This window comes from Lontra canadensis, unplaced genomic scaffold, assembly GCF_010015895.1.
Source record: "Lontra canadensis isolate GAN:19392208 unplaced genomic scaffold, GSC_riverotter_1.0 scaffold158, whole genome shotgun sequence".
NCBI lineage: Eukaryota > Metazoa > Chordata > Mammalia > Carnivora > Mustelidae > Lontra > Lontra canadensis.
In genome coordinates, this window is record NW_022631152.1 from 1,971,021 (window position 1) to 1,998,359 (window position 27,339).

Sequence of the window (27,339 nt, forward strand, 5' to 3'; positions counted from 1 at the left end):
TTGTTGACTATTTACGGAAGAAGCAGCCACACAGATTTCCAGTCTCTAGTTCCGGGAAGTCTCTGCCCTCTAAGGTTTCATGCATTTATTCATTCAGCAGACGTTGATTGACTGAAGTCTTACTCTTCACAGCTGACGTTGGGCCACAGGCCCTGAGAACACACACAGTCCTCTTAGCAAGAGAGAGAAGCATATAAATACATGACTGTGTGGTACCTTAAACCCTTCCTAGAGGTCAGGTGGCAGGTTGGACATGTGCTGTGGGTCACGCCAGTCCTCTCTCTGCCTGCTTGCGTTCTTCTCTTTTTCCAAGTACCTTCTTTCTTTTTCATGTACCCCTGCCACAACCTGGTGATGAGCAGGACAAGGATAAATGTTGAATGTGGTCGTGGATCTACTTCCAGTCCCTCTAGATGTCACCTGGGCAGTGTTCCAAGCTTCCATGAGAGAGGGGCGTAAATGAATAATACCTCCACTTTGAATCAACACACAGACACGAGATCACACCAGGGTCTCCTCTCCATGATCTGTGGGGTGGGAAAATGGTGGAAAAGAGAGCTGGTTTGTGGGACACTTAGACTTTAGTAAAGAAACTTGATTGCTCTGAAAGCCTTGCCTTCCAAGGCTATTTGACACGGGCCCTGTTTCTGCTGTAGCTGAATTGCTGAAGCCTGAAGGTTTAATCCTCAATACTGATAAGAACAAAAAGAATGTGACTTATCTCTCCAATCTCTGCAGAGATGGAAGGAAAAACCATTTCTGGGAACGTGATTACATGTTATTTGACAGCTTTTCAGTTTGCCCATTAATTCAGGTGTTTGAATAAGTAAACTTGGCGTGGGGTGGGGGGGCTCAAGTATCATTTACTTTATAAATGTGATAGTTCCTTTTTGAAGTGATTCTACTCTTAGCCCTTTCCTCTGCCATTCATAGAGTTTAAATATTTGCCAGTGCAGATGTTTGATTTTTATCTTAGCTCTCTCTTTAACTTTATTCTCATGGGTGGTTAAGTGGAAGATAAGGGGGTTCTTGTTTAATTCTTTTCAACTGGTGTTGCTCAAATATTTGGAGAGCGGACACTTCCCAGAAAGAATGAGCAGGAACCTGGTTGGTTGGAAGTGAAGCGATCTCTCCCTCCCCTGGTAAACCAGACACTGTTAGGTTGTTTCTAGGACCAGGGGGTCTGCTAGAGGTGAGCATTTCTCAGTGTTCAGGCCTTCTTTGAAAGGCTCCTACAGCTACCGGTCAAGGTTATTGTTCGGAAAATGGAACTTGGTAGTTCAGCAAGCCCTGTTGGCAAGGACCAGCCTTGTGTTGTAAACTGTATCAGAGTCTCAACGGCATTTGTTCCACGCCAGCTTCTGATCTCATACCAGATTCTGCTTCCAGAAGAAATAGTGGGATTCTTTTTTTAACCTTTTGCACCTGTCTTTGCATTTTAGCCGTGATTAAGAACAAGCAAACAAGTCAGAAATATTCCCCTGTCCCATTAGCTGTCATCCTAGTGGCTTTGTTAATGAACTCCACTAGCAGTTTAAGCCTTGCTCTTCTGAGAGATCCTCAGGGATTTGCTTTTTAAATTATTGCCTCAAAAATGTATCCGTGAACAATACCACATTTCACTATCACCCTGGGAATCCACACTGTGGGTGTGGTTTTTGTGTGCTAAGTGATAAATTGGGCAGGCTTCATTGGAAATGTTGAGGAAAACCCAGGGTTCTGAGTGATTTGCCTGGCAAATCATCTTCCATAGGAAATTTAAACAAAGACCAAAAAAGAGATTCAGGAAGTAAACCCCAACTGGTATATGTGTCTCTCTCCTTTATGTCTTTTTCTTTCTAAACTGGGACTCCGCTGAAAAGTTGATTTACACTGTGAATCGCGGCTGAATGAAATCCAATTGGAACTCACTCGAACACTGTTTTGATGTAAGATTCAAAGCTTCTGCAAATTTATTTTATCTTCTACATTTGCTGATCTCCTGCTTGTAAATCCTGTTGAAGGAGAATAAAAATGACTGCAGCCTGATGGGAATTAAATGTCTGAAGTTCAAAGCAGTTTGCACATCAGAGCAAACGTCAATCAAATGAACATCTTGCAAGCCAGGCAGGGAGTGAATTTCTCCATGGGGAAGAGATCAAAGTGGGAGTCACAGTTCTGTTTTCTCCCTCGGGATGCAGTTTCGATCAGTTGTTCATGAAAGTAAATCCAGAAGGAAGTTTTTTTTTTCCTCCAAACTTACGGGCGTAGGAAAGATAGAGTTATTTGAAACTGAATTTCAGGCACTGGTTTTATCTTATGAAAATAAGTACAGAAAGCAGTCCTAATCCAATATCTCCTTTTTTAAGAGAAGGGTCTATAGGAGATTTAGATAAGATCATTCTCTTCTTATAATTTCTTTTTTAAAAGCACATATATAAAGATAAGTTGAATTGCCCTGCTCATTTTATATGACAGTCTATGATTTTACCAGTGCTTGACCTTTTCCGTAAGCCTGGAATTACATAAATGTGACTGGCAGCTAATATACTTCTCAATGAAAAACATCTTTTAGGTAACTCCTAGGAGTGACTGACTTTTTTTTTTTTTTTTTAAGTTTTATTTATTTGACAGACCGAGATCACAAGTAGTCAGAGACGCAGGCAGAGAGAGGAAGGGAAGCAGGCTCCCTGCTTAGCAGAGAGCCTGATGCAGGGCTCGATCCCAGGACCCTGAGATCATGACCTGAGCTGAAGGCAAAGGCTTGAACCCACTGAGCCCCGCAGGCACCCCGACTGACATGTTTTTATAAAGTATTATAAGCATGAACTTTGCATTTCTCTGAGTCCCCAAATTGGGGTGAATAGTAGGTTTCTTTTTTTAATAAATAGTATTTTGGAGAGGCTTGGAGGGGCCTCATGTCACGGGGACAGCTAAGCAAGTATTTCTCATAGAGTCCAGTAGGAATCTGGAGACCAGAAGAGAAGCAGACATTAGTGAGTGTCGATGAGTGGAGGTTGGAGTGATAACGAGGGGGGTTTTCCTCTTGTAGTTACATCTAGCTGGCTCACCTGCTTGGGACACACAACTCTCCTGTATCTCCAAGCCCCCGGTCAACACCTGCTTCCTTACCTGACTGGCACATCCGTGCGTAGGCAGCGACAGAAGCAGAGGGAGGTTTCTTTGTAGACATTGTGTGTTAACCCAGCTGGGGGGTGCATGCTCCCCATGGCTGAGGTTCGGCACCTCTGGAGGAACTCAAGACCACTGAGATGATTGTGAGACTGGTCCCACTTAAAGAATACCATCTGGCAGGAAGCAGGAGGAAGGAGAGTAGGTGACGGGTCTCCTAACGTGGGGGCTTGATAGGAGTAAGTTAATTTAAAACCACCAGCATCCACCACAAGCGTATTACTCAGAGCAAGAATTAAGTCAGATTTCGGGATGTTCATCATTCACTCATAAATTTTGAAACCCACCCCCACACACCCATGTCCTTGAACCAACAAGACAGAGGTCAGCTTGCCCTCTGGCTAAGGTTCTCCAGGAAGGTGGGTATTTCATTCTAAAACATCAGGATTGCCCTCTGGATTCCTTGAGAAGAAAAAATTTCACATATTTTTATTTTTGGATCAAATTTGAGCTCTGGAAGCTGGTGTGTTTGTACCACCTCAGTTGGGGCTCTCCTGAGTGGTGTCTCAGTGTTATGCCTTGCCTGCCGTTCCAGTAAAACCTGAGCTGTGGCCATTGTCTGTTACATTCTGCACGCTGTACTCGTTGCCCCATGTGAGAGGTTTCAGAACTTGGTGCATATTTTTCTTTCCTGGTATTGTCTTATTTCTGTTATCTTTGTTGTACATAAACCGCTTTTACAAGGTTCTCAGGGTATCAGAATGCCTGGGTCTTTCAGCGGAGAGCTCTGTTACCAGGAAGAGGAGAAAAGTGGTGTGAGCTGGCACCCTGTCTGCTGGCTCTCTCCTCTGTGCAACGAATGCATGTGTGCACTCGTGCACTCTCCTATCCACCGGTTCCCCTTGGATTTCAGTGCTGAATGGGAGGGGAACTTCAGGCTTTTCTATAACGAAACAATAAAAACTTTATTCTCTTAATGGCCAATTCCATAGCTATGCCACTAGTGAACATTTAAGTTATCAACCATCAATACAGAATACCTGCCTTTAATATCTTCTTCCTCCGATACTGGCCTTTGTCCATAGAGCTCTTTCTCTGTAGCTATGCATCGTGAAGGCTTATGTTTAGCTACTATCATTTTTTTTTTTTTTTGAGATTTTTATTTGAGGGAGAGGGAGTGAGAGAGAAAGAACATGAGAGTGAGGGAGGGGAGAGGCAGAGGGAAAAGCAGATGCCCCACTGAGCAGAGAGCCCAACATGGGGCTCGATCCTAGGACCCTGGAATTATGACTTGAGCTGAAGGCAGACGCTTAACTGACTGAGCCACCCAGGGACCCCAGCTGCTGTCATTTTCTGTTAACTGAAAAGCAAAGATTTCCCCTATGCCCTACAATCTTTCAGAGCACTCTTTTCCTCTGAGAGAATTGAACTCTACTTAGCTATCTTAGATAATGTTTAATGATAATTTGTTGATCTATTGAGATACATTGTATTCATTATGAACAAGAGCTGGAATATATGTTCACATCTTGGTTCTGTTTGCTTCCCAGCTGTGAACCTTGGGCTTCTTTATTTAGCATTTCTGTGCCTCAGTTTCCAGGCATTCAAATGGTGGTAATAATAGTACTTTTCTCATGCTTTGTGAAGATTAGATGAGGTAATCCATGCAAAGCACTTGGAACGTATGATGAGCACTTAGTAGCTGATTTAACTGTTACTAACACATCCAGTACTAGTTCTTACTATCTATTAAATGCCTACTGTGTACCAGGCTCTTCAGAGCCATTTTCTGATTGAATTCTTAACCTTATGAAATAGGTATACTATCACCATTTTATGGATGAGAAAAGCAGAGGCTTAGAAATCAAGTTATGTGTAAGAGGTATACAGCAAAATGTTGTTTGAACCCAAACTGCAGTCCAGCTTCGTGTACCTCTCACTCCTGACTGTGACCTAATCGTGTTCTGCCCCACTGGCAGTGCTTTGGTCTTCATTTGACAGAGCACATGTCCAAACAGGGAGAGGAAGAAGCAGGTCCCCCAGCCCAGCAGAGGAGCCCAATACGGGGCTGGATCCCAGGACCCTGACATCATGACCTGAGCCAAAGGCAGACACTTAACCAGCAGAGCCACCTGCAGCCCTCATTATAATTCATATTAAATTTTTGTTGACTGGTATTTTGTTACTGTAAATGGAATCTAAAACCACACATCACCTGTGATGACACTGTCTTAAACCTGATTACAGAACAATGCTCAGTCAGTTGAGTGTCTGACCTTGATTTTGGCTGAGGTCATGATCTCAGGGTCGTGCGATCAAGTCCCATGTTGGGTTCCATGCTGGGTGTGGAAACTGTTTGGGATTCTCTCCCTCTCCCCTGGCTTATGGGTATACGTATGTGCTGTCTCTCTGTTTAAAAAAAAAAAAAAAATTTTTTTTGGTAAAAATAAATTTTTAAAACTTATATATAAGCATGGGATTCAGACACAGAATGGCACTAGCATGTTGGAGGAGGAAGGGCTCAGCATGGGCTGGAACTGACAAGTTTCAGGGAGGAGGAGAAGGAAAGCTGGGCTTTTTGTTGAGTGCACTGGACACTGGAAAACATCATAGTTGGGATCCAACAGTTAATGGACCAATCTGGTTAGAACTATAGGGTGGGAGATAGTGGGAAGAGAAGGTTGGGTGAATTATTGGTGACAAATACTACATTGTGAAACCTTTTTATAACTCACATGTTTACTGAGCACTTTTGTTAATGAATCACTTCTGTGTTTTATTGTTAGAAAAATATTTTCGTTAATGTTCTTTAAGATGATCTTTCCAGTACAGAAAGGAAAGCAACCTGTAAAAATAGTTTCCTCTCTGTGATCCCCAGGAGCAGCTTTTTCATTTAACAAAGACCTGGGGAATCTATTGAGCTTAGCACCAGGCTGCAGACTTCACAAGGAATGGGCTGATGGTCTGCGTCCTGCCCATGGAGACTCCGTCCAGGGAGACAGGGCTCCTCACCAAACTTACACTACTCCTGGAAGAAACTGTCAATAACTCTTGAGTTGCTTCTTCCGGCAAGTTCATTATGTGTCACTTAAGTTAAGCAGTGTGGTGTGTGGCTCATCCTTGGCTGGGATGTTGGGTGATGGGTTCAAGCCTCTATTTGTGGTGTCACTTTTCTCAGCTGGGAAGTGGGTAGATCTAAAACGGGTTTGTGGGATGCCTGGCTGGCTCATTCAGAAGATCCCATCACTCTTGATCTCAGGGTCATGAGTTCGAGCCCTACGTTGGGTGTAGAGATAACTAAAATAAATAAAACCTCTACAAAAATAAAAGGGGTTTGTAATTTGTGCAGCACAGTCCAGATGTGAGTCGCAGGCATACCTACAAATTACTCTGTTCTCTTGATTCGAATTGGAAGACCTTCTGACTTTGAGAGTACTGTTTTTGAAGCATACTTTGATGTACCCATGTTTATACAGAAAACCACTCTACTGCTTTATTTCTAAAGGAATAATACATGGCAGGATTGATAAGTTTCTTCTTTCTGGAGAGCTTGCCAAAGTCAGATTCCTGGGCCTTACCTCAGACTCATCCAATTAGACCCTTCTAGGGTAGATCCTAGGAATCTGCATTCCAACGTGCATCCCAGGTGGTTCTGATACCAGAGACTTTCAGGAATTAGGAACCACACATCTGAGTTCTGGTCCTCTTTTGCTTGGACCTCCAGAACTTTCCAGGTAGAGGCCAGAACAGGGCTAGGCATTGGCACCACGGAGGCTCATAGAACATCAGTGAATAGGAATGCTTGGTTTGACGAAAACAATGCTAAGTGTTATATATACATAGTGGTGCCTGCCCTCAAGGAGATCTTATCTGTTCATATAGCGATAAGAATCTACCCATGAAAAATACTCAAATGGAGCCATAAATTAAAAATCATGACACGTGCTTTGAGAGAAGTTGGAGGCATTTGATACAGAATGAGAAATCATCCACAGTCAAGATAGAGTAGTAAGTGAATAGAGAGATCTGAAGGCTGACTGGAAAAATAAGAGGAGCATACAGAATTGTACTTGTCCAATATGGTAACCACTCTTTCGCTGTGATTTACAGTTAAGATAAAATTAAACAAAATAGAAAATTTGGTAGGTTCACTGAAATTGAACACTTTTAACAATTTAATGTCTAAGCTCCATTAGCTCCATTTCAAATGCTCAGCAGCCCCATGGTAGCTACCATATTAGACAATGCAAAAGTAATCCATTTTTTATCATTTCAGAGAATTCTCTTGGACTGCCCTGATCTGGGCCAGGGGTGGAGAACCAAGTCTGGCACTCTGCCGTTTTTTGGAAGATTAACAATGGTGGGGTTTTTGCAGTTGGGGTAGGGACTAGATAGCCAGCCCACAAAGCCTGAATATTCTGTGGTCTTTCATTTAAGAAGCACATGAGGGAGTGGGTTTAACGTGGCTGTCTAGAGCAAGGAGAGCAGGTGAGCTCCTTGCATAGTGCCACTCTCGCAACACAGATTTCAAATGCTGCAAGAGAGGGATAGTGAGATCACATTGCTTTGCCCCCATGCACAGAGGCAGCTGTTGATGTATGAATTTATTCTTTTCTCTCCATCTGTGGTTTTTGAGGCAGCGGTCTCTTGTCTAGACAAATTGGAGCAAGTCCAAGGAAGAGCAACCATGTTGGTGAAGCAACTGTGTCCTTGGAGGTACAGTTGACAATGTTGATGGAATTCTGTCCTGGGTTGGAGGCTGAACTAAAGTTCTCTTAAAATCCAGTTAACTCTTCCTTTGAGATTATATGTATTCCAAATAAAGCTGTTTAACTTTTGTTTTGGAACCCAGTGCACCATGTAATGATCTAGTCCCCTTGTTTATGCAATCAGTTAGTTGTAATTCTTACGTATTATGAGATGTGATCAACAGACCATCAAAGTTCATGTGAATAATCCAGTGGATCTTGACTTTTAGGACTGTTTCTTCCAGGTCATAAAGCTTCTCTACCTGTGTAAATGGAGTTTCATCAAGGCTACTTTTTAGCTGAGGTGTACGTTTTAACACAAATTTTAAAAACCCTAATTTCAGATTGACTTAATTTCGTGGGGAACTCTTAGAGATTTCAGGAGTCTTATCAGCGTATGAAATTCTAAATGGGTTATTTAGAAATTTAAGATTTTTGGCTTTTGTTACTTCTAGATTAAGTTCACATAAAAAGTCTGATAAGAAAAGAAGTACTCATAGGGAATACATAAGGTTGAGATGGTACATTTTCCTCTAATTTTTTTGTAGCTTATTGTTTGTTCTAGCAAATGAGTCACTGATTACACTAGTATTTATTTATCAGCAACTAGTCTTAAGAGTACTAGCATTGTTCTAGCTCTAGTCCTCGCCATTGTACTACCATTGGAAATCAAAAAGACCTTGACCTTATTTACATTACAATCCAGGATGTGCAAACTCTGTGTTCTACACCACGAGAGGAACTTTTTTGTCTTTTTTTTTTTTTTAATTTCTTCCTTAGATAAGAAAGTTGAGGCTCAGAAAAATTGGAGTTTGTCTAGAGTCACATGTTTAATAGTGACAGAGCAGGGAATCAAGTCTAGGTGTTTCCTACTCCACAAACCTTCTTTTTGCTTCACTGCTCACTATTTTTGTTCTTTTTCACAGTTTTCAGATAAGATAAAGACTTGTTTCATATATACCATTAGAGCTTAAGTCTGAATTTTGTCAAATCTGTTTTCTGTATGATTTTACCTGACTCAAATTCATTACAGTGAGAATTAGATCAAAGAATGGTTATTTTTTTTTTAATCTCCTTTGAACTGAGCTTGATTTCTAAAGCCTTGTAGAACACATATTTTTTCCCATGCTGTTCTGAAGTGATTTCAACTTTTAAAATCTAAATCATAATCTACTGTTTATGAGCTTCCCTCATATGCAATATGAATTATCTTGGGTTTTTTTAATTTAATAACCATTAAATAAATATTGCTAATTCTCTTCTATTGTTTCAGATTTGATGGGAACTTTAATACCAATGTATCTAGAACAATTAGTTGCGATCGACTTTCTACCACTGTTAATAGCCGGGCCTTCAATCCAGGACGAGATTTAAATTCAGGTCAGTAATCTCTTGGTTTATAAAGGTAAACTATAGTCTACCTAATTCAGGTTGAATAAATGTATCGCATTAGACATTTTCCTTTAGGCTTTGAAGAGAAAATATCATCCATAAAATTGGATATTTCTGGAAAGTTGACACTCAAAAGAGGGAAAGGAAGAAGAAAAGAGCTGACCTGTATTGAGCATTTACTATATAGTGTACATATGGCTAGATTCTTCATTATCTCATTTGTTAGGGGTTTTACACTTGTTATTTCAAAGATTATTTTGGAGACCCAGTTATCTTTGCAGTAAAAAGTATTGAATTTATATTCCCTACTTGTAATTTTCACTTTGTTTTGGTGTTTTGGGAAGAAGGATAAGGGAGCATTTCTACTAATAAACAGTGCCATGATGCTATATATTGAAGTTGAACTTTGTTCTCACTTTTCTTAAAACTTAGTAATAATAACTACTAGAACACTTGAATATATAGTTCTATAGAGTTCCAAAGGGACGTCGTATCTCTGCTTTCTTGTCCTGGTGCTCCAGTTTATATTTCTCACCCTTTTTGTCTTGTTATGTGCATTTGTTGGTTGATGGGCTTCAGAACCAAGGTTTCCCCTTTTAGGAGCTGGAAATACCTTTAGAGATCACCTACCAGTTTCAGTCCTTGAATATTACCAAGGAAAAATCTGAAACTCAGAAGGATCCTAAGGTTTCCCTTATTACTGGAGATAAAGGGTTATCTTAAACACAAAGGACTGTATTTCTCAAATTCCAGGTCTCTTGCAGACATGTAAAGCCCTAGAGAAGCTGAGGGAACAGAATATTTACTTTTAGAGCCCCGTCAGTCATGGTCAATGGGGAGAATTGTAGCCTTTGGGAGTCGTATGCACAAACCAGGTAATAGGTCTGGAAAGAAGGAACTGTAAGCTTTGTCGCTTAAGGATATTAAAACTCTAGTTGCTGGCTAAGTGGTCAACCTAAATATGTCAGGTACATATTGTATAGACCAATACATAATGGATTCTTTTTTTTTTTTTTTAATTGGTTGAAGAATCTGGAGACCATCTGGAGCAGGTGGGATTAACTATGAGAAGTTCAATGAAAATATTTTTCATAAATAAGAGAGCATGGAAGGACATGGAATGGGCAGAGGAAATGAATTATGGAAGATTGCATAGTTGGCACAGAACACAGGCCAGAACTTGAATTTTCTAGTTCCCCAATTCAGTGTTTACCTTTCCCTCAGTTACGCTCAGTGACACAAGACATGTTGGGTCTGAAGACTTCAGCTTGAAATAGCAATTTTTAAAAAAGATTTATTTATTAGAGAGACAGCCTGTGTACGGGGTTGGAGGGGCAGAGGAGAGAATCCCAAGCAGACTGCCTGCTGAGCACAGAGTGACACGGGACTCAATCCCATGACCCATGATGAGATCGTGACCGGAGCTAAAATCATGAGCCAGAGGCCCAACTGACTGAGCCACCCAGGCACCCCAAAATAACAATCCTTGAATAGAATCAGGTATAAATGTGCCCCAGAAATACACATTTTATGAAGTTAAAAATATGTTAAATGAGTTGATAAGGAAAAAATATAGTCCGTTACTACTTTGTATATATAAGACCTAGAGAGGTTCACACATAAACATTAATAGTTACCTTTTAGTGGTGGAATAGGGACATATTTTTCTTACCAATTTTCTTAGTTTTTAAAAGATTTTATTTATTTGAGAGAGGGCGAGACAGAAGCAGGCTCCCCACTGAGCAGGGAGCCTGACGTGAGCCCAGTTTCTGGACCCTGGGATCATGACCTGAGCCAAAGGCAGATGCTTAACCACCTGAGCCACCTAGGTAGCCTGATTTTCTTGATTTTAAACTAAGCATGTGTTGCTTTTATAAACAGGGGGAAATAAAGCAAGAAGGAAGTACGGACTACTTCCCAATGTATTTTCACTCCTTTCTGGTAGACAGCAGCTTTCATGAGACCTGTCTGATGGTTGATCGACCCTCGGTCAGACGTCATGGTTCCAGACAAAGCTCCATTGCCCTCTGGCTGTGTGATTGGGACAGTAAGAAAGTGTGGGCTGGGGCCACACTGAGGGTGGTACATGGTCCCTTGGGAGCCAGAGCAACACTGTCCTGTCAGGACCCCTCGCCCCAGTGGGCCAGACGTTTGGAGGATTTGGAAGCTGCTGCAGCCGGGGTTCCATCCTCATTTCCTCGTTTTATATCTGCTTCTTGTTCCTAGGGAGTATATTGTTGAGATCGCTCTCTGTCATTAATAGTCATATTGTATACCTATTGAGCACCTTCTCTGGTGTAAACACTTTCCTTTGTTCTAAGTCAGCTGTAAACAGCAAAAAGCTTCTATTCTGGGAGCTGGGGGACATAAATCTTAAAGAAAAGGGCAAGTAAACATACATGTCTGAGGGCGACGAATGCTGTGGAGGAAAAGTAACACAGGGATGAGACATAGTGGTACTTTTGGCTGGGAATGGAAGCTAAGGGAGGGAGGAGGGAGAAGAAGGAGACTTACTACTTTATAAAGGGCTCATCAGGGAGATCTGAGTTAAGTGGGATTGTAAAATCATAAGAATAACTTGCTGTGCATGAGCCAGGAGACCATGGTAGAGGGGAGGTGGGGCCAAGGAGCAAAATGGGCTTATGCAGAGTCACTTGACTAGACTTAAGTTAAAAGTCTTATGGACTGCCATGCCAAGAAAAAGATTATAGCAGGGCAATGGTGGAAGCAGGGAGACCATTTAAGAGATTATTCCAAAATTCAGGTGGCAGATGGCAGTGGCATTAATAGTGTACTACCAGTGGAGGTGGTTGGATTCTGACTATGCTTTGCAGGTAGGACCGTTAGGATTTGCGGGTGAATTGAATGGTGGTGGGGAGTATATGTAAGAGAAGAGCTGGGAAGGACTTCCAAGGTATTTGGCCTTATCAAAGAGAGGGACAGAGTTGACATTTACTGTGACAGCAAATACTGGTGGCTGTCAGGGAGTCAACATCTCAGATGTGGAAATGTGAAGTTTGAGATGCCTATTAGATATCCACGTGGAAAGGTCTCTTAGGCAGTTGTTTATATATGAGTCCAGAGTCTTGGGAATGGGTCAGACTAGAGATTGACATTTGAGATTCATTGGGTACAGGTAATACTTAAATCATGAGACCCAAAAAGATCACCTAGCAAGTGGCTATGGGCAGAAAAGAGAAGAGGTTCAGGACTACGTCTTGGGACACTGTAGCACTTAAAGGTCACCAAAATGAAGAGGAAGCAGTGAGGGAGTCTGAGAAGGAAGTCAGTCTGGTAGGAGAACCAAGAGAGTCATCTTCTTGAATCCAAGTAAAATACAAAAAAGTATTTTTTTGTATTTATTTGAAATACAAAAAAGTATTTCAAGAAGCCAGGAGAGATCAGCTGGATTAAGTAGGCCCAGTAAGACAAAGGCTAAGAAAACGGACATTGGATTTAGGAACATGGAGGTCATTGATGAATTTGACAGGGTTGTTTGGTATAATAGTAGAATGACAGGCTGATCCTGGTTAGTTCAGGCTCTTAAGAATGGACAAGAGGAACGGGAAACAGTAAGTACATGAACTCCCAGGGTTTGTTGAAAGGAAAGCTAGAGTGCTGTGTGGAGTCCAGAGTGTGTTTTTAAATTGAGAGAAATTACAGCAAGGTTATGTGCCAAAGGGAATGGTCCAGTAGAGGAAAGCTAAAGACCCAAGAGCAAGAGGAGAGAACATTACTGGAGCCTTTTCCTTCATCGGGCAAGAGATGGTGTGATTCCAGTGAGAGAGTCCAAAAGCACAGGGTTCATTCTTAACAAGAGGAGGGAAGGAAGAGCCAGGGTGCCGGGATGTCTATAATGATCCAAGTGTCGTGTCAGGAGCTCAGAGACATTCTGTTCTTGGTGATTTTGTTTCCTCAGAGACTTAGGAAGCAAGATCATCAGCTGAGAGTGAGGCAGAGAAAGAAGCCTTGAAGACCTCTTAGTTACATTAAGTTTATCTTCTATAAATGAGGTTCAGGAGTAGAACTCAGAGCACGTAATTGGAAAACCTGACAAAATGCTGTTTTATTACAGTAGTTACTTGTGACGGGGGAGAGACTTTGAAAAGTCAGGAGGAGGGGAGGAAGGAGATGGTGAGGGCAGAGGTATATGGTTAAAGATCACATCTTGAATTTTGTTATTTCTGAAAGCACGTGTCAAGTATCACATCCTACGTAACAAGAGTTGTTCTCAGCACAGTCGACGTAGCTAGATTTACAAGCAGTTTTTGGCCATGTTCAGGTATTTGAGAACGGACTTGCTTGTATTTGAAGTCGTGTGACATTCCACCAAGCAGTGGCTGCATCCCAAAGTCCACATTCTTGAGCAGTCATTTGTAATATAAGAGGAGTGATAGATGGTGGAGGGTGACCTCAGAGCTCCCCTCTTTCCTCCTCTCCAGCTCATGCCCCCTTTCAGAGCAGAATTAATGTACTTCGTGGGCTATCACATGTCTGATATTTACATCTGTAAGACTTCCAGCCTCAGGCTGTTTCAGACTGTATATAATCCATCAATGGGTCCCTAATTGATAACACAGTTTCAGATTGCCTTTCAGACTAGCTGGAAACAGACTCACATAAATTGTAAACCATTCTTAGCTTCACTTACCCAAAACTAGGTCATGTGTCCATCTGTTCAACACACATGTGTATTCTTTTTCTTTAACCCAACCCTGCTAGATCTCGACTTGCTAAATTGACTCCTTCTCCCTGATTCCATTCAAACTACTGGCATTTGACAGTGCACACGTTACATTATGGTGTTGGTAATGTTTTGCTCAGGTTCCTTCCTGCTTTTATCCCTAGTTTCTCTCCCCCCCCTTCCCCCTCTTTCTGTCTCTCTTTTTTTAAATTCCTGCTGAGCTATTTTCTTGTGTGTAGCCTGATCCCTAAAGAGAATGTATTTGAAGAGTCCAAGGAAAGTTGCCTCTTGCTCTCTTGAGTTATGCAATTGAGGTGTGAGTGGAATAGGAGTTAGTCTTTCTTGCCAAAAGAAAAAGTGCCTGGACTTTCTTTATTGTGTTTGATTTAAAGACATCATTTGAAGTTGCAAACTTCGATCTTGGTAGCGTTGCAGTCTACACTGAGAACCAGGATTCACGGGGTGTAAGGGGCATCTGCAAGTCATGTTACAACGGTAAATGCTGCAGGAGGTACAGGTGGGCACTGGAGTCTGGAGACGGCTTCTACTTTCAGTGGCTTCATCACTTCCTTCTGTGAATAACAAAGATGGGCTCTGTGTTACAGGTTTTTCTCTCTGGTTTCAAATGCCATGAAAATTACGTGTTCCATATGCTAATGCCAGGGCAGTGAAAAGCTGTGTTGTCCCTAAAAACCTAAAATAAAAGGAAAAAATCAGCCAACCTAGGAATCTCTGGTTTGTTTTTATGCCTATTTGCCCCAGCTTCATGATTGCATTAGTGTCATAAGAGATGTGGTGATTATTCATATAACATCTAAAACCTATTCAGTCACTTAGAAATCTAGATTATTGAGGCTATGTGATTTGGTTTACATTTGTGTGTGTGTGTTTGTGTGTACACATGTATACACAAAATTAAGTATCCCTTCAAGTTCTATTTCTATAATATGAGCTACTTCAAAGTTTAGTCTTTTTTTTTTTTTTAAGTTTTTTTTATTTATTTGTCAGACACAGATCACAAGTAGGTAGAGAGGCAGGCCGGGGTCGGGTGGGGGGAGCAGGCTCCCCGCTGAGCAGAGAGCCCGATGTGGGGCTTGATTCTGGGACTCCGGGATCATGATCTGAGCTGAAGGCCGAGGCTTTAACCCACTGAGCCACCCAGTCGCCCCTAGTCTTTTTTAATAGTTTGTCACAACAACCCTGTAATACTGATTTCAGAAGATTTTATTAGTCACATACAATCTCTCATACATATATATTTTTTTCCTCATTATGCATATTATAATGGATATAGCCTTGTTTTGTTTTCTGTTTTTGTAGTTAACAAATGTATCCTGGACATTCCTTTGTGTATATGTAAATAAATACACATCTAGATCCTGGGGGGTAATGATTGTATAACGTCCTTGAATTAATCAGTCCACTCCAGCTCAACATTGAGATTGTCCCAATTTTTCACTCTATCACCGCCCTCTGGAAGGATTCCAAGTGACCCCTCCACAGTTTTCCTGACCCCCTGTGTAGTAGTTGATGGTAAACGTCTTTTTTGAAGCTCTGTCATCCTTTGGTGTCTACAAAATTATTCTGTGCCATTTATCCTCTTACTTCTCTGCTCAGACCTTTTCATTTTTCTTCTTAAGCTCCTTTTGTCCTCAGATAGATGTCCCCACATGTCCTCTTAACCACCTTCCTCACTTCTAAACCTTATCCCCCCAAATGTTCTCAGTGTAGCCAGCACCTCAGCTCCTGCCACATGCTGCAGAATTCCAGATCTCTCTCTCCAGCTGTGGCCTATTTGAGTTTATTTATTGAGTAGCCAACTTTAAGACACATGCGTCTCTCTGATGATTCTGTAGCTACCTCAAAAATTAAATAGAAAACAAAACTTTTCTCTAAACTTCCCCGCAGTCTGGGCTCACTATCCCCACTAACAGTACCTCCAACTTGGTCACACTGGGAATTCTTCCTCGCCTTTTCCCACCCATGGTTTCTCCAGGTTTTAGCAGATGGAAATTCCCTTAAGTCAGTGATCAAAGCAGAGTGTTGGTGAGTGAATATTTTACTACATTCAAGTCACCTCACTAGGCATTTACTGTGTGTCCTTCTTCCTGCTTGTCATGCTGACTTGTGACGTAGGTCTCACTGTCCCCTCTTCATTGAAAGAGAACTTGGCTCAGATTCCATAGTTCAGAGATGTGTCTTGAAATCCTTTTGTCTTCTTCACTGCTAAGGCCATAAACTTAGACTTCATAGACCTTTCTAGAAGATGAGTCAATATGGAAACCTCCCAGAAGGTATCTCTGCTTTTATTCTCTTTTTCAATATATCTTGTATACAGTAGGTATTTTGCAAATACCTGCTCTGTAACTCCATTTCTTAAAAACCTCTGTGGCTCACCTGCAAGGTGAATGCGGAGGTCTTTCAACTCCATCTTCTCCTCCTCTTCCCTCTCCCCTCATGGGGTCACTTTCATTTCTTCAAATCCTCAATCTCTGTCACTCCTCCATGCTTTTTTTTTTAAAGATATTTATTTATTTATTTGACAGAGATCACAAGTAGGCAGAGAGGCAGGCAGAGAGAGAGGGGAGGAAGCAAGCTCCCTGCTGAGCAGAGAGCCCAGTGTGGGGCTTCATCCCAGGACCCTAAGACCATAACCTGAGCCAAAGGCAAAGGCTTTAACCCTCTGAGCCACCCAGGCGCCCCTCCTCCATGCTTTTGTTCATGTTATTGTCTTATCCTAGAATATAGTGCCTGCCTCTTCTGACTTGTAAAATATTGCTCATTCCACAGAGCCCAGCGACTTTGTCATCTTCCCTGATTCTCACAGATAGAATTCTTTGTCTGTTGTATTGGTTGGGTTTGCTAGAGGGCACATTTTGAGATGGAGACTGGCAGCCTGTGGGGAAAGGGAAGGCAGAAGGATTGAACAGTGAGTGGGAGAAGTCAGGCTGAGTTGGGGTCCTCAGCTACCTCTCTTTATTATTTTACTCTATAGTACATTCTTAAAAATTCAAGTATTTATCTTGGGCATCTACTTGACCCTCTGTTCCTTTTATTTTTTGCATGTCAAGTTCCCTGTCTAGTGCATAGCAGGTATAGAGCAAATACTTACTGAAGAATGAATGAAACTAGAATTTTCTTTTTTTTCTTTATTTTTTTTGAAAAAAATTTTAAAGACTTTATTTATTTATTTGACAGAGAGATCACAGGTAGGCAGAGAGAGAGGGGGGAAGCAGGGTCTCTGCTGAGCCAAGAGCCCGATGTGGGGCTCCATCCCAGAACCCTGAGACCATGACCTGAGGCCAAGGCAGAGGCTTAATCCACTGAGCCACCCAGGTACCCTGAAACTAGAATTTTCTTGTTGCTTTTGTTTCGTTTTCGTAATGGAAGAACCAAGGCTTTTGAAGGACCGTAGGAAAGAAAAGAATGTGGTTGTGATTTGCTTGCAAGGTAGCCCTGGTTTCTGTGGCTTCATGGCAAATTGGCATACATAAATATCTCGGGTACATAGAGTGACATAGGCTGTGCATGTGAATAGTACCGTCCTGCGTTTGCATGAAACTGTGCTGAGTCCGGACACACAGTGTACACAGAATCAATCTGCTGCCTCTTAGCACCTCAAAAGCCATTTTATTCCTTCCATTGATACCAGAGACAAGTATCCACTCCATTTTGTAGATGAGAAGCAGGCCCAGAGCACTTAACTAATGTACCCAAAGTCAGACGACAAATGGTGGGTATTGAGATGACGGAACAGTATGTCCCGATTCCCAGTCCAGTGGGCGTCCTACTGTAGACTGCTGAGGACAAAGAGATGTCTCCATCCCTGTATCCTGCATACTGTTACTTCAGACTCTTTGTATCTAAAATCAAACCCATAATCCTCGACACTTCCAACCCAAACCACCTCCTCCACTCATGTTGTATTTGTCAGTTAACAGCTTGATTTTATACAGTGCAGACGCTTGAGACCCAGAACCAACCACGACTCCTTCCTTGTTCTTTCTCATAAAGAGCCTCTCTCACGTAACATCTATACAGTAGTTACCGTGGCAGGCATCAAGATAATCAAGACAGAGGCTTTACCCTCAGAACTCACAACCTAACTGTATGTATGTATGGAGGGGAGTGAAGGGAAGGAGAAAATCAACAGACAACTAGTGTTAGCATCTTAAGTGATGTGTGATAAAGGTAAGTGGGGGTACTGGACCAGATTGTAAGGTTGCATCTTAAGAGAGATTGGGAATTATCCAGGTGATGTGCCTGAGGTAAATAACATTAAATAGTTAAAAATCTATTAAAGTGCAGCCAGCCCAGTCCAGGATCATTGTGGAAGAGGGCAGTAAATAACAGGAAACAAAGGTAGCACTAAGGCAGATTTTAACTACTTGTATTTGACGGAGGAGTTTGGTTTTGGTTTGGTTTTTGTTTTGATTTGTTTTTTTTTTTTTTTAGCTTGAAGTCAGCCAACTGACAGACTAAGCAGCGCAAGCAAGAGAGCTTTGTGGAAAATGGATGTAAGTGTAGTTGGCCTGAAAGAAGGAGAAAACCAGATAGACTATTAAATGTAATCCAAAAGTGGGATTAGGGAGAGGTGGCCATGGAATAGGCAAAATGGCTAGATGAGGGAGAAATGAGAGGACAAGAAGTGGAGAATCAGTCTGGACCACTCTTCCAAATTACGACCGAGAAAAAGGGGAAGGTCCCTGATAACTCAAGAAGAGATGGGGTAAAGGAAGAGTTTTATTGTTATCGCTAATCATTTTATAAGTCAGGGAAACTTGAAAATGATTATATGCTCAAGATAGAGAAACAGTCCAGGAAGAAAGTAAAACTAAGGAAATAGATAGGACAGTGGAGTTAAATGTCTTTGGCCAGTTGTCCCAAATATGGATGATCGTCAGAGTCATCTGGAGTGCTTTGTCAAAAAATACCTATTCTTTGACCCCCAACTCAGACTTGGCGACTCAGAATATTGGCTTGGTAAAGCTTGGGAAGCTATAGGTTTCAAAAGCTGATTGTGGGAGGAGAAAAAAGCTGATTGTGAGAGAACTCTGTTAAATTTCTCTTACCCCTTCCATGAATGTTTGAAGATCATCTGGTCCTTTGGGTCCTCTGGGAGTGGTCTATTAAAAGGAAGAGGATAGAGTAGTAGATCCTGTATTGATTTTGGATTACCCCCAGAAGTTGATCCTGAATTCTCTGTCCAGGAGAGACAGAGACTATTAAGACAGTCCAGGCTGTCTTAACAGAATTGAGGACATAATGGAATGGTAATTTTTGCATTATGTAGATAACCTAGAATGGACATAAGGAGCTGTGAGCTTGGAGCAGAACCTGAGATTTGAGGAAGTTCTCTCTTTAGTATTGGACTGAAGTAAATAACAGTGGGTTTAGCTGGGTCGGGTATCATTAATCTAAGTTTGGCAATGGACTTGAGCTAGCATGGTCATTGTGGTGGAAGGATTACTGGGCTACATGGTCCCATTCAAGGGTCAGAGCTTAGGCCTCTCTTCCCTTTCAGAGTCAGAATATGCTTAGTTATAAGATGAGAATGATATCTTTTTGCTAAAGCTCCGCCTGTTTTGACTCTTGCTTAGCTATCATACACTTGGGAAAATTAATCTCTGTATGCCTTGGTTTCCTGAATAATAAATTAAACCTACCTAATTAAAAAAAATTAACTGAGATAATGTATATAAAAAACATAGCACAGTGCCTGATACATGGGCAAATACTCAGTATGCCTATCACACCTGAGAAGTACGCACAGTACCAGAAGTGGTCCTCTGGATGTGGGCTGGGAGTAGGAATTAGAAGGTGCAGTGTAAGAGTACAATGCCGGAAATTTTGTCTGGAGTCCTCTAAATGTTTATTCCCCTCCAAAATGATCGCTATTGCACAGAATATTACTGAAAGGCACTGTGTAACTTCTGATCTTTTGAGGGAGTGTGTGTGTGGTTTTGTGTGCCATTCTGTGTATTTAGGACAGCTCTTGTATTTTATATTTGGCAAGCTGCAGGAGGTCGAGTGCTTTGTGTGTTTCGCTGAGTGGTGTTGGGCTGGGCATCAGAAAGGCCAGAGTTTCTTGAGGTGGGAGGCGACAAGCTTTCTACTACAGAGCATTTTTTTTAACGTGTTTCTGCCTTTGGTGGTTAATATTATGAGGCAAAACCAAAGCCCCAGCCCAGCTACAAGCAGTTTGCAGTCCATCTCTTTCTCAGCCTAATGGTGTAAGCATTACAGAGGGCAGGCAAGGATGTCGGGGACATGGTTTTGTTTTGACTAGAGAGGCTGATGATGTAAGAACTGGTCAGATGTAGATGGTGAAATTGGAAGGGAAATATTTGGGGGCCGGGGGATCTGGGGCCCATATGTTAGAATTCTCCAAATGCATTATGTAGGTGAATCTCGAGACACAAATAAATGGGAAACAAAGAATACCTGAAAAGGGGGGGAAGGCGCATTTTTTTAAGTAAACTCTACCCCCAACATGGGGCTCAAAGTCCTGACCCCCAAGGTCAAGAGTTGCATGCTCTACCACCTCAGCCAGCTGGGCACCCAAGAAAGACACATTTTTTTATCTGCTTTTCCGACTATAATTGGTGTGTTGTGGCTGCAGAAAAATAAGCCAGTAGGTATTGTGAAGTTTTTTGTCTTTGTCAGAGTTAGCATAGGAACTGTAAGAGAGAAAGAGTAAATTTGCTGAAGGCTCACAGAAGGAGACCAGGGGGAACAGAGCTTGCCTTTAAAGAACAAGGAGTTGTCACAGGTACCTCCTCGTTAGTTAAAAGCCAATATGAAATTTTCTGTCATTCTCTCTAAACATTTCTTGGTACCATTTGTACATTATGTTTAGTCTTGGGTCAGTAATGATAATAACCTCCTGGTGCTGACTGACGAAGTTATTCTAAGTTACTAGGAAGTAAGAATACTCCTGCTTTTTTCCCTTTCTTGCACAAACCTGATCAAAGCCAGTTAGAATTTGGCTCTTTCTCGTTGCATATCTTTGTGCTTTGTTCCTTCCTATTGACCTTCATTCTTCAGCCTTCTTATTTCTCTTTGGTTTCTGAAGGGTCTTCAGAAATACCTTGTCCAAATCCATCACTCAGAGACTAGAGATGAAGAAATGGTGAAATCTCACGGGGGACAGAGGTGACGAGCCTTGGCTAACCAAAGTCACCATTCACTGGCTTGTCTGCCAGGGGCTGACTCACTAACCATTCACTGACTTGTCAGGCATGCACCAGGCTTTGGGAATGTGGTGAATTTGGCTTTGGGTTTGGCTCCTGCCCTCATGGAGCTTGCAGCAATTCTGCGTGAGAGACGTGAGCCATGGCCACAGAAGTCAGTACACTGACCATTACCAGTTTTTGCTGTGACGGAAAATGCTGGGTTCTGTTAGAGAGGATAAATAACCAAGGGTGGTCAGGGAAGGGGTCTCCGAGAAGTTGAACAGAACTATTTCAGGTCTAAGGATCCCCTGTGTGGAGAGCTTGGCATGTTTGCAGAACTGAACGAGGTTGCCCTTGACCTACAGCGTAGTGGGTTAAAGAGGGAGAAAGTGAGGTTGGCGCATAGGAGGGGCCAAATGGTGCCAGGCCTTATAGGGCTTGGATTTAATGCTAGCTGGGGTGCAGTGTGAAACCTTTGAAGGGTTACAAGCAAAGCAGTGGTGGGATTTGACTTCCATTTTAGAAAGATGCCTTCAGATGCTATATGGTGAGTCCATGTAAGGTCAGAGAGCTTGTCAGGCTTAGAAATGGGACCAAAACCTAGGCTTCCTATTCCCAGTCTATCCCAATTTATCAGGCTCTTCCTTCCAGTGCCGAAGTGCCAACCCGAATTAAATAGGAAGTGCAAAGCCACATTGGGCCTGTGTCCAACTGGCTTTCTTATGTTTATTCACATGGACAGTGAACGCTCCCTCCAACCTGTTAAACACCTCCAGACTAATTCAGGGGCCTCAGGTATATAGTTTCACAGTCACATAAAAACTCCTTCTATTATGTAAAATATGCTTTCTATGGTTCGGTGTTACTCAGTCATGAGTGCTTTAATTAACTTGACTCTGTCTTCTGAGCTGCAGTTGCGTGCCATTTTCCAGGTAAGCCATCCTGTGGGGTCAGTGGTGAAACCCCATGACATTGGACTGTCAGCTGGTGCCTGCCAGTATTAGCAGTTCAGCCATTTGTTTTTTCTCACAAGATTAAATGCTCACTTTAGCCTCTGCCTTAATTCAATTTCTATAGCCTTCCTTTCTGTCAAGTGTCCTCTTAATTGCATTTCTTTACACTGTGTCTTTACATACTAACGCAACTGATCATTTTGATTGAAATATACAGATGTATATGTTTACTCTGCCTCTCAAGAAATAACTGGTGTTTTTTTATCTATTGATTGCTAATTCATTCAACACGTATTTAGTGACCTTGTGGAGGCCCTGTAGTGTTCTGGAAAGAGCAAGGGCTTTGGAGGCAGAGATACCTTGATCAAATCATGACTTGGGCCTTGAGCAAGTTGAGTTCTGCATCTGTAAAGTGGGTATAATAACAAACTCATGAGGTAATTATGAAAAGCCATCATACCATGTATAGAACTAGTTTATATGGTGCTCAGTAAGTTTCACTGTTCTATCAAATCAGCTTTATTGAGCCGTAGTTGATAAGCAGTAAACTTCACATGTCAGTAAACTTCACATGTATAACATATACAATTGATTTTGATATAGATAGTCCCCTAAAACCATCTGACAGGCAAGCCTTTTCTCTGTCCACTTACCTGTTTCTGTGCCTGTTGTATTGGCAGTGGTGTTGAGAGAACGGAGTGTCGATCATTTTAAAACCTATTTTTTTTGAAGATTTTATTTATTTATTTGACACAGAGATCACAAGTAGGCAGAGAGGCAGATGGGGGTGGGGGGAAGCAGGCTCCCTGCTGAGCAGAGAGCCCAATGCGGGGCTCGATCCCAGGACCCTGAGATCGTGACTTGAGCTGAAGGCAGAGGCTTAACCCACTGAGCCACCCAGGCGCCCCTTAAAAGCTATTTAGAATTATCATTGATCTCTGGATGCCTCAGTGGCTCAGTCATTAAGCATCTGCCTTTGGCTCGGGTCCCAGCGTCCTGGGATCGAGTCCCACATGGGGTTCCCTGCCAGTGGAGAGCCTGCTTCTCCCTCTCCCTCTGCCTGCGACTCTCCCTGCTTGTGAGCTCTCTCTTTCTCACTCGATCTCTCTGACAAATTAAAAAAAATATTATCACTGGTTTATATTGAGTCACCCTATTTATTTTTAATTAGATTTAGCATTAGAAGAGACTAAGATTTTATAATTTATTAAACACAAGTCTAATGGTTGAGAAAGAGTACTTCTGAGCAGACCCTCCCAGCCCGTGTGTCCCTGCAGCTCTCACGGAGCCTGTGCCATGACCTGAAGAGAACTGAACACCTCTGCCCTGGGCACAGGGGTGACCCAAGCCCAGATCTCACCCTCAAGGATCTCATAGTCTAGGGATGCAAGAGGGAAAAGTTGCCCAGAACAACAATAACATTAACTAGAAGGTGGGAGAGGTTAAGATGCTGGAGGGTTTCAGAGGGTGTGGTGGCTTCCATCTGGGGATGAGCTCCAGTGAAGAAGAAACCATTCATTGCCACCTTCATGTGTATCTGTCTGAGGTAGGTGTGTGGAGCAGGGGAGACAAATACAGACCCTACCCACTGATAGCCTAAAGCTTAATGCTATGCATCAGGGGCTGACAGGTTGGACGTATGCCCAGCCTTTTCCTGGATGGTGTCCAGCATTGCTGGGGAGAGTAAGCATGCAGGACCCCAGCCCAAGTTATCCAGTGGCCTGAACACCTCACAGACTCCTAGGACTGGGGGAAGCCGCTTCTGCGTTGCCTGTGCCTGTGTGGAAAATAGGGCTGTCCTTCACCTCCATGTCTGGGTCAGAGAGGGGCCCACTCAGGGTGCACACTGCCATGATAGATTGCTTCTGGGCCCTGGGGTCCTCATTACCATCGTATCCATCATCTTCTGCTAGTACCGAATGATGGATGAAATTTCATCAGATGCCAAAGGAGTTCTCAGCAGGAGAGTTTGAGGAACCTTGCCTGACACTTAAATGCTCTGGTGCTGGAATGATTATAAGGAACCAGAATGCTCTTTTGTGGTGAGACTAAATGTATCATGCACCATATGAATTCTGATTTATTTTTAAAACATTCTTGCTCTCATTGGCTCCCCCTTTTAATAGTCTCACTGTAGCCTGTTTATTGTTACAGATGTTACTTCTAAATGAGGTCATTGAGCTTTACTTCCAAAGGCAGCATTTGCCTGTTTGTCGCAGGCTTGGCAGGGCTGCCTGAAGAGTGGTGCTAACACGACCGCAAGTTTAAGGCTTTGACCCCCAGAGAAAAAGCTGCCTCCATGTTTATGTGCAAATCACATCAGCCAGAGGTCTCGGGAGGGTGTGGTTGCCCTGGTCCAAGCAATGACCTTGATAAGGTTGCCTGGCCGAGTGGAGTGGGGACCCGCGTCTCGGTCACACACGCTACGTGCTTGACTGCCTTCCTGTCCACTGTGAAACCTCAGGGAGCCCAGAAAAGTTGGAGCCAGCTTCTGTGTCCATAACTCGGAAATGATGCTTTGTTACTCCTAGGATTTTTGTGAGGCTAAAAATAGGCTACCCTTTCTCCGTGTGCGTCTGGCAGGGTAGCTGCTGGAGGCAGGAGGCACCAGACACGCTTCAAGTCCCCGTGTGGTGTTTTTCACCTGGTGTGTTCAGAGGACGAATGCCCATGTCGAAGACCACTGACCAAATCCAGCTTGCCGCTGACATTTGCAAATACGCTGTCCTTGGCACACCCGCACACCCACTGATATCCGGGGCTGCTTTTGCACGGTAGCAGCGGAATTGGGTGGGACGAGACAGAGCCCTCATGGCCGGCAAGGCCAGGGTCCTTTCCTGGGCAGCCCTGGCTGACATCAGCCGACCTCTGAGCCAGACTCAAGGATGGCTGAGTGGCGTTCAGAGCTTTCTGTACCTTACCAAATGTACCTCACAGTTGCCTTTTGCCTTCACTCAGACTTCGTCCCCGAATTGCTTTCTGTCCCATTTCCCACTCTCTAAGTCTTCTGGTGTATCGGTTATCACAATAAGGCTTGTCTTTTGCTCAGCTGTGTAGATCTTGCAGCATGTAGAGCAGGACACAACACATAGTGCATGGTTTATAACGGAATACGGGGTGGGAACAGAGTGGAAGGGCATCAGAGAAGGGAGAGGACTCTGCTTGTGGGTGAGGGTAAGACTTCATGGAGGTTTGGGGACAGAATTGCCCCCGGCAAGGCGGCTGCCCCTCCCGCCACAGCTCAGTGGCAGGGATACCGTGTATATGCCAGGGAGGCAGTACTGCATGATGGTAAGAACCTAGGAACCAGCACAGCTAGGCTGGAATCCCAACTTGGTCATTTACTGATGAAACCTTAGGCAAGTCACTTAAGCTCTCTAAGTGTATTTTCCAAACTCCAAAGTAGGGAATAATCATACTACCTTCGTCCTGTGGTTGTTTCATGGGTTAAATGAGCAACCATGAAGGAAAGCCTCTGTCCCACTTCTGGCACATTGGAATCATTCCAGGAGCTCTTGCTGAGTGATCTTGGTTCTGCCTTTCAGGTACCATCTATGCTGATTTCCTCATTGTGGAGTGAGCAAGGTCAAGGTCACAGGTCTAGTTCCATTGGAGGCCTGGCCTCTTAGCGGCACTGTTCTCCGCAACTAGAGAATGTTCTTCAAGCCAGCAAGTGTAAACTGGTCCAGCGGGGACCAGCCTTCTGAGGGGAGAGCTGAGTGCAAATGAATCATTCGTGCTGGAAAAGAAAATGTTCCAGGACATAGAGTGTCACCATACAATGTTAAGAATAATAGTTTCTCTTGACTGAAACATTCATTATATTTTTCTATTCACGGGTATTTTTTTAAGGGACAGAGAGAAAATGTTTAGTGGAAAATTTACAGCCTTCGATCTAGTGGGATTTCTTCATACTACAAGCAGTTTATGCAGAACAGATGCCGAAGGAGCTGGGCTTGCCTGCACCTGTGGATTTGGTGGTTATGTTTCCTTTTCCCCACTCCTCCAGTTCTTGCAGACAACCTGAAATCCAACCCTGGAATTAAGTGGCAGTATTTCAGCTCGGAAGAAGGGATTTTCACCGTTTTCCCAGCACACAAGTTCCGGTGTAAGGGCAGCTATGAGCATCGTAGTAGGTACGTTGGCTTGCTCAAGTTTTAATTACTGCTTAACAGAGATCTGTATGAAACAGGGACTCCTTGTGTACACACATGGCTGTGCCTCCAAGCTGTGGTTTCTCAAATGTATTCAGGAACGATTTCACCATCTGGCGTATGTGGATGCTATGAAGGGCAAGTGATAACGCCCAGAGTTTTTCTGTAACTATCTAACAAGGGACCTACTAAAGTAATTAAACTGTTGGAGACACCCAAGTGTTTTTGAGCTTCAGGCATCTTTGGGGAGACAGGAATGATAATACAGTCTCTTAAGCGCAGCCCGAAAAGACTCCTACACATCTCAGAGTGGACTTAGTGATTCCCAGCTTTCCTTTCTGTGATAACGCGCTTGGCCGTCTTTTTGAGATGTGCATGCCGTCTCAGCTACCAGAAGTTTTAAGGTTGCCCAGAACACAGTGGATCAAAGATGATGAGCATCCTGCTCTTTGTACCGCTTAGCCAGAAGGGCAGTAATGGTGAGCTAATTTGTTTGACAAGACTCCTCAATTTACAGAACCCCTTAGGCAAAGATACTTCCCTTTTGAATCCCTACAGCTTCCCTTTTCAGTGTCAGGTGTTCGATGCCAGAAAATCTGGAGCTAGTAGAGGGCGTTCATTTTTCGTGCCATTTTTTTGAAGTCCAGAGTAACCATCGCTTTAGTCTCTCTTTATCATTACTTTAAATGATGTCTAAAATTTTCCCCAGGAAAATACTACTCCTGGCCTTTTCCTAGAAGGACCTTTGTGTCGTTGGTATGGTTTCTTTGGTTCCCTCCCTAGACATTCTGGTGAAGACTTAAGTGTCTTAGAAACTGGGCCAGAAGCCAGGACCTTGGGTCTGGTCCAGGTTATCTCAGGAGAGGCCAAAGACGTCATGAACCATCTAATTTGCATTTACTTCTAAGAAGACAGATTGGATGGCATGCTGCCATTAATGAATCACCTGTGAGGGAAAGTCCAAAAAGACAAGCTGGACCTTGTCACAAATCAGCACTCACCTGCACTTGGAAGGTTTCATGCACACCCACCCTGAAGGTTCATTAAACCAACCCTCAGCACTGTCTTCCTTGGCTAAGTGACCCAGGTTCCTCCCCTCCTACATTGCTGTTCCCATCTCTT

General features: G+C 42.9%; 1 protein-coding gene across 1 annotated transcript in view; it reads left to right on the plus strand.

Moving 5' to 3' along the window:
* CACHD1 (cache domain containing 1) overlaps positions 1-27,339 on the plus strand; it is a 200,322-nt gene that overhangs the window by 117,533 nt on the left and 55,450 nt on the right. Inside the window, exons 4-5 of the mRNA XM_032844869.1 lie at positions 9,133-9,239; positions 26,073-26,199. Of these exons, the coding sequence (XP_032700760.1) occupies positions 9,133-9,239; positions 26,073-26,199 (234 nt within the window). The remainder of the gene's footprint in view (positions 1-9,132; positions 9,240-26,072; positions 26,200-27,339) is intronic.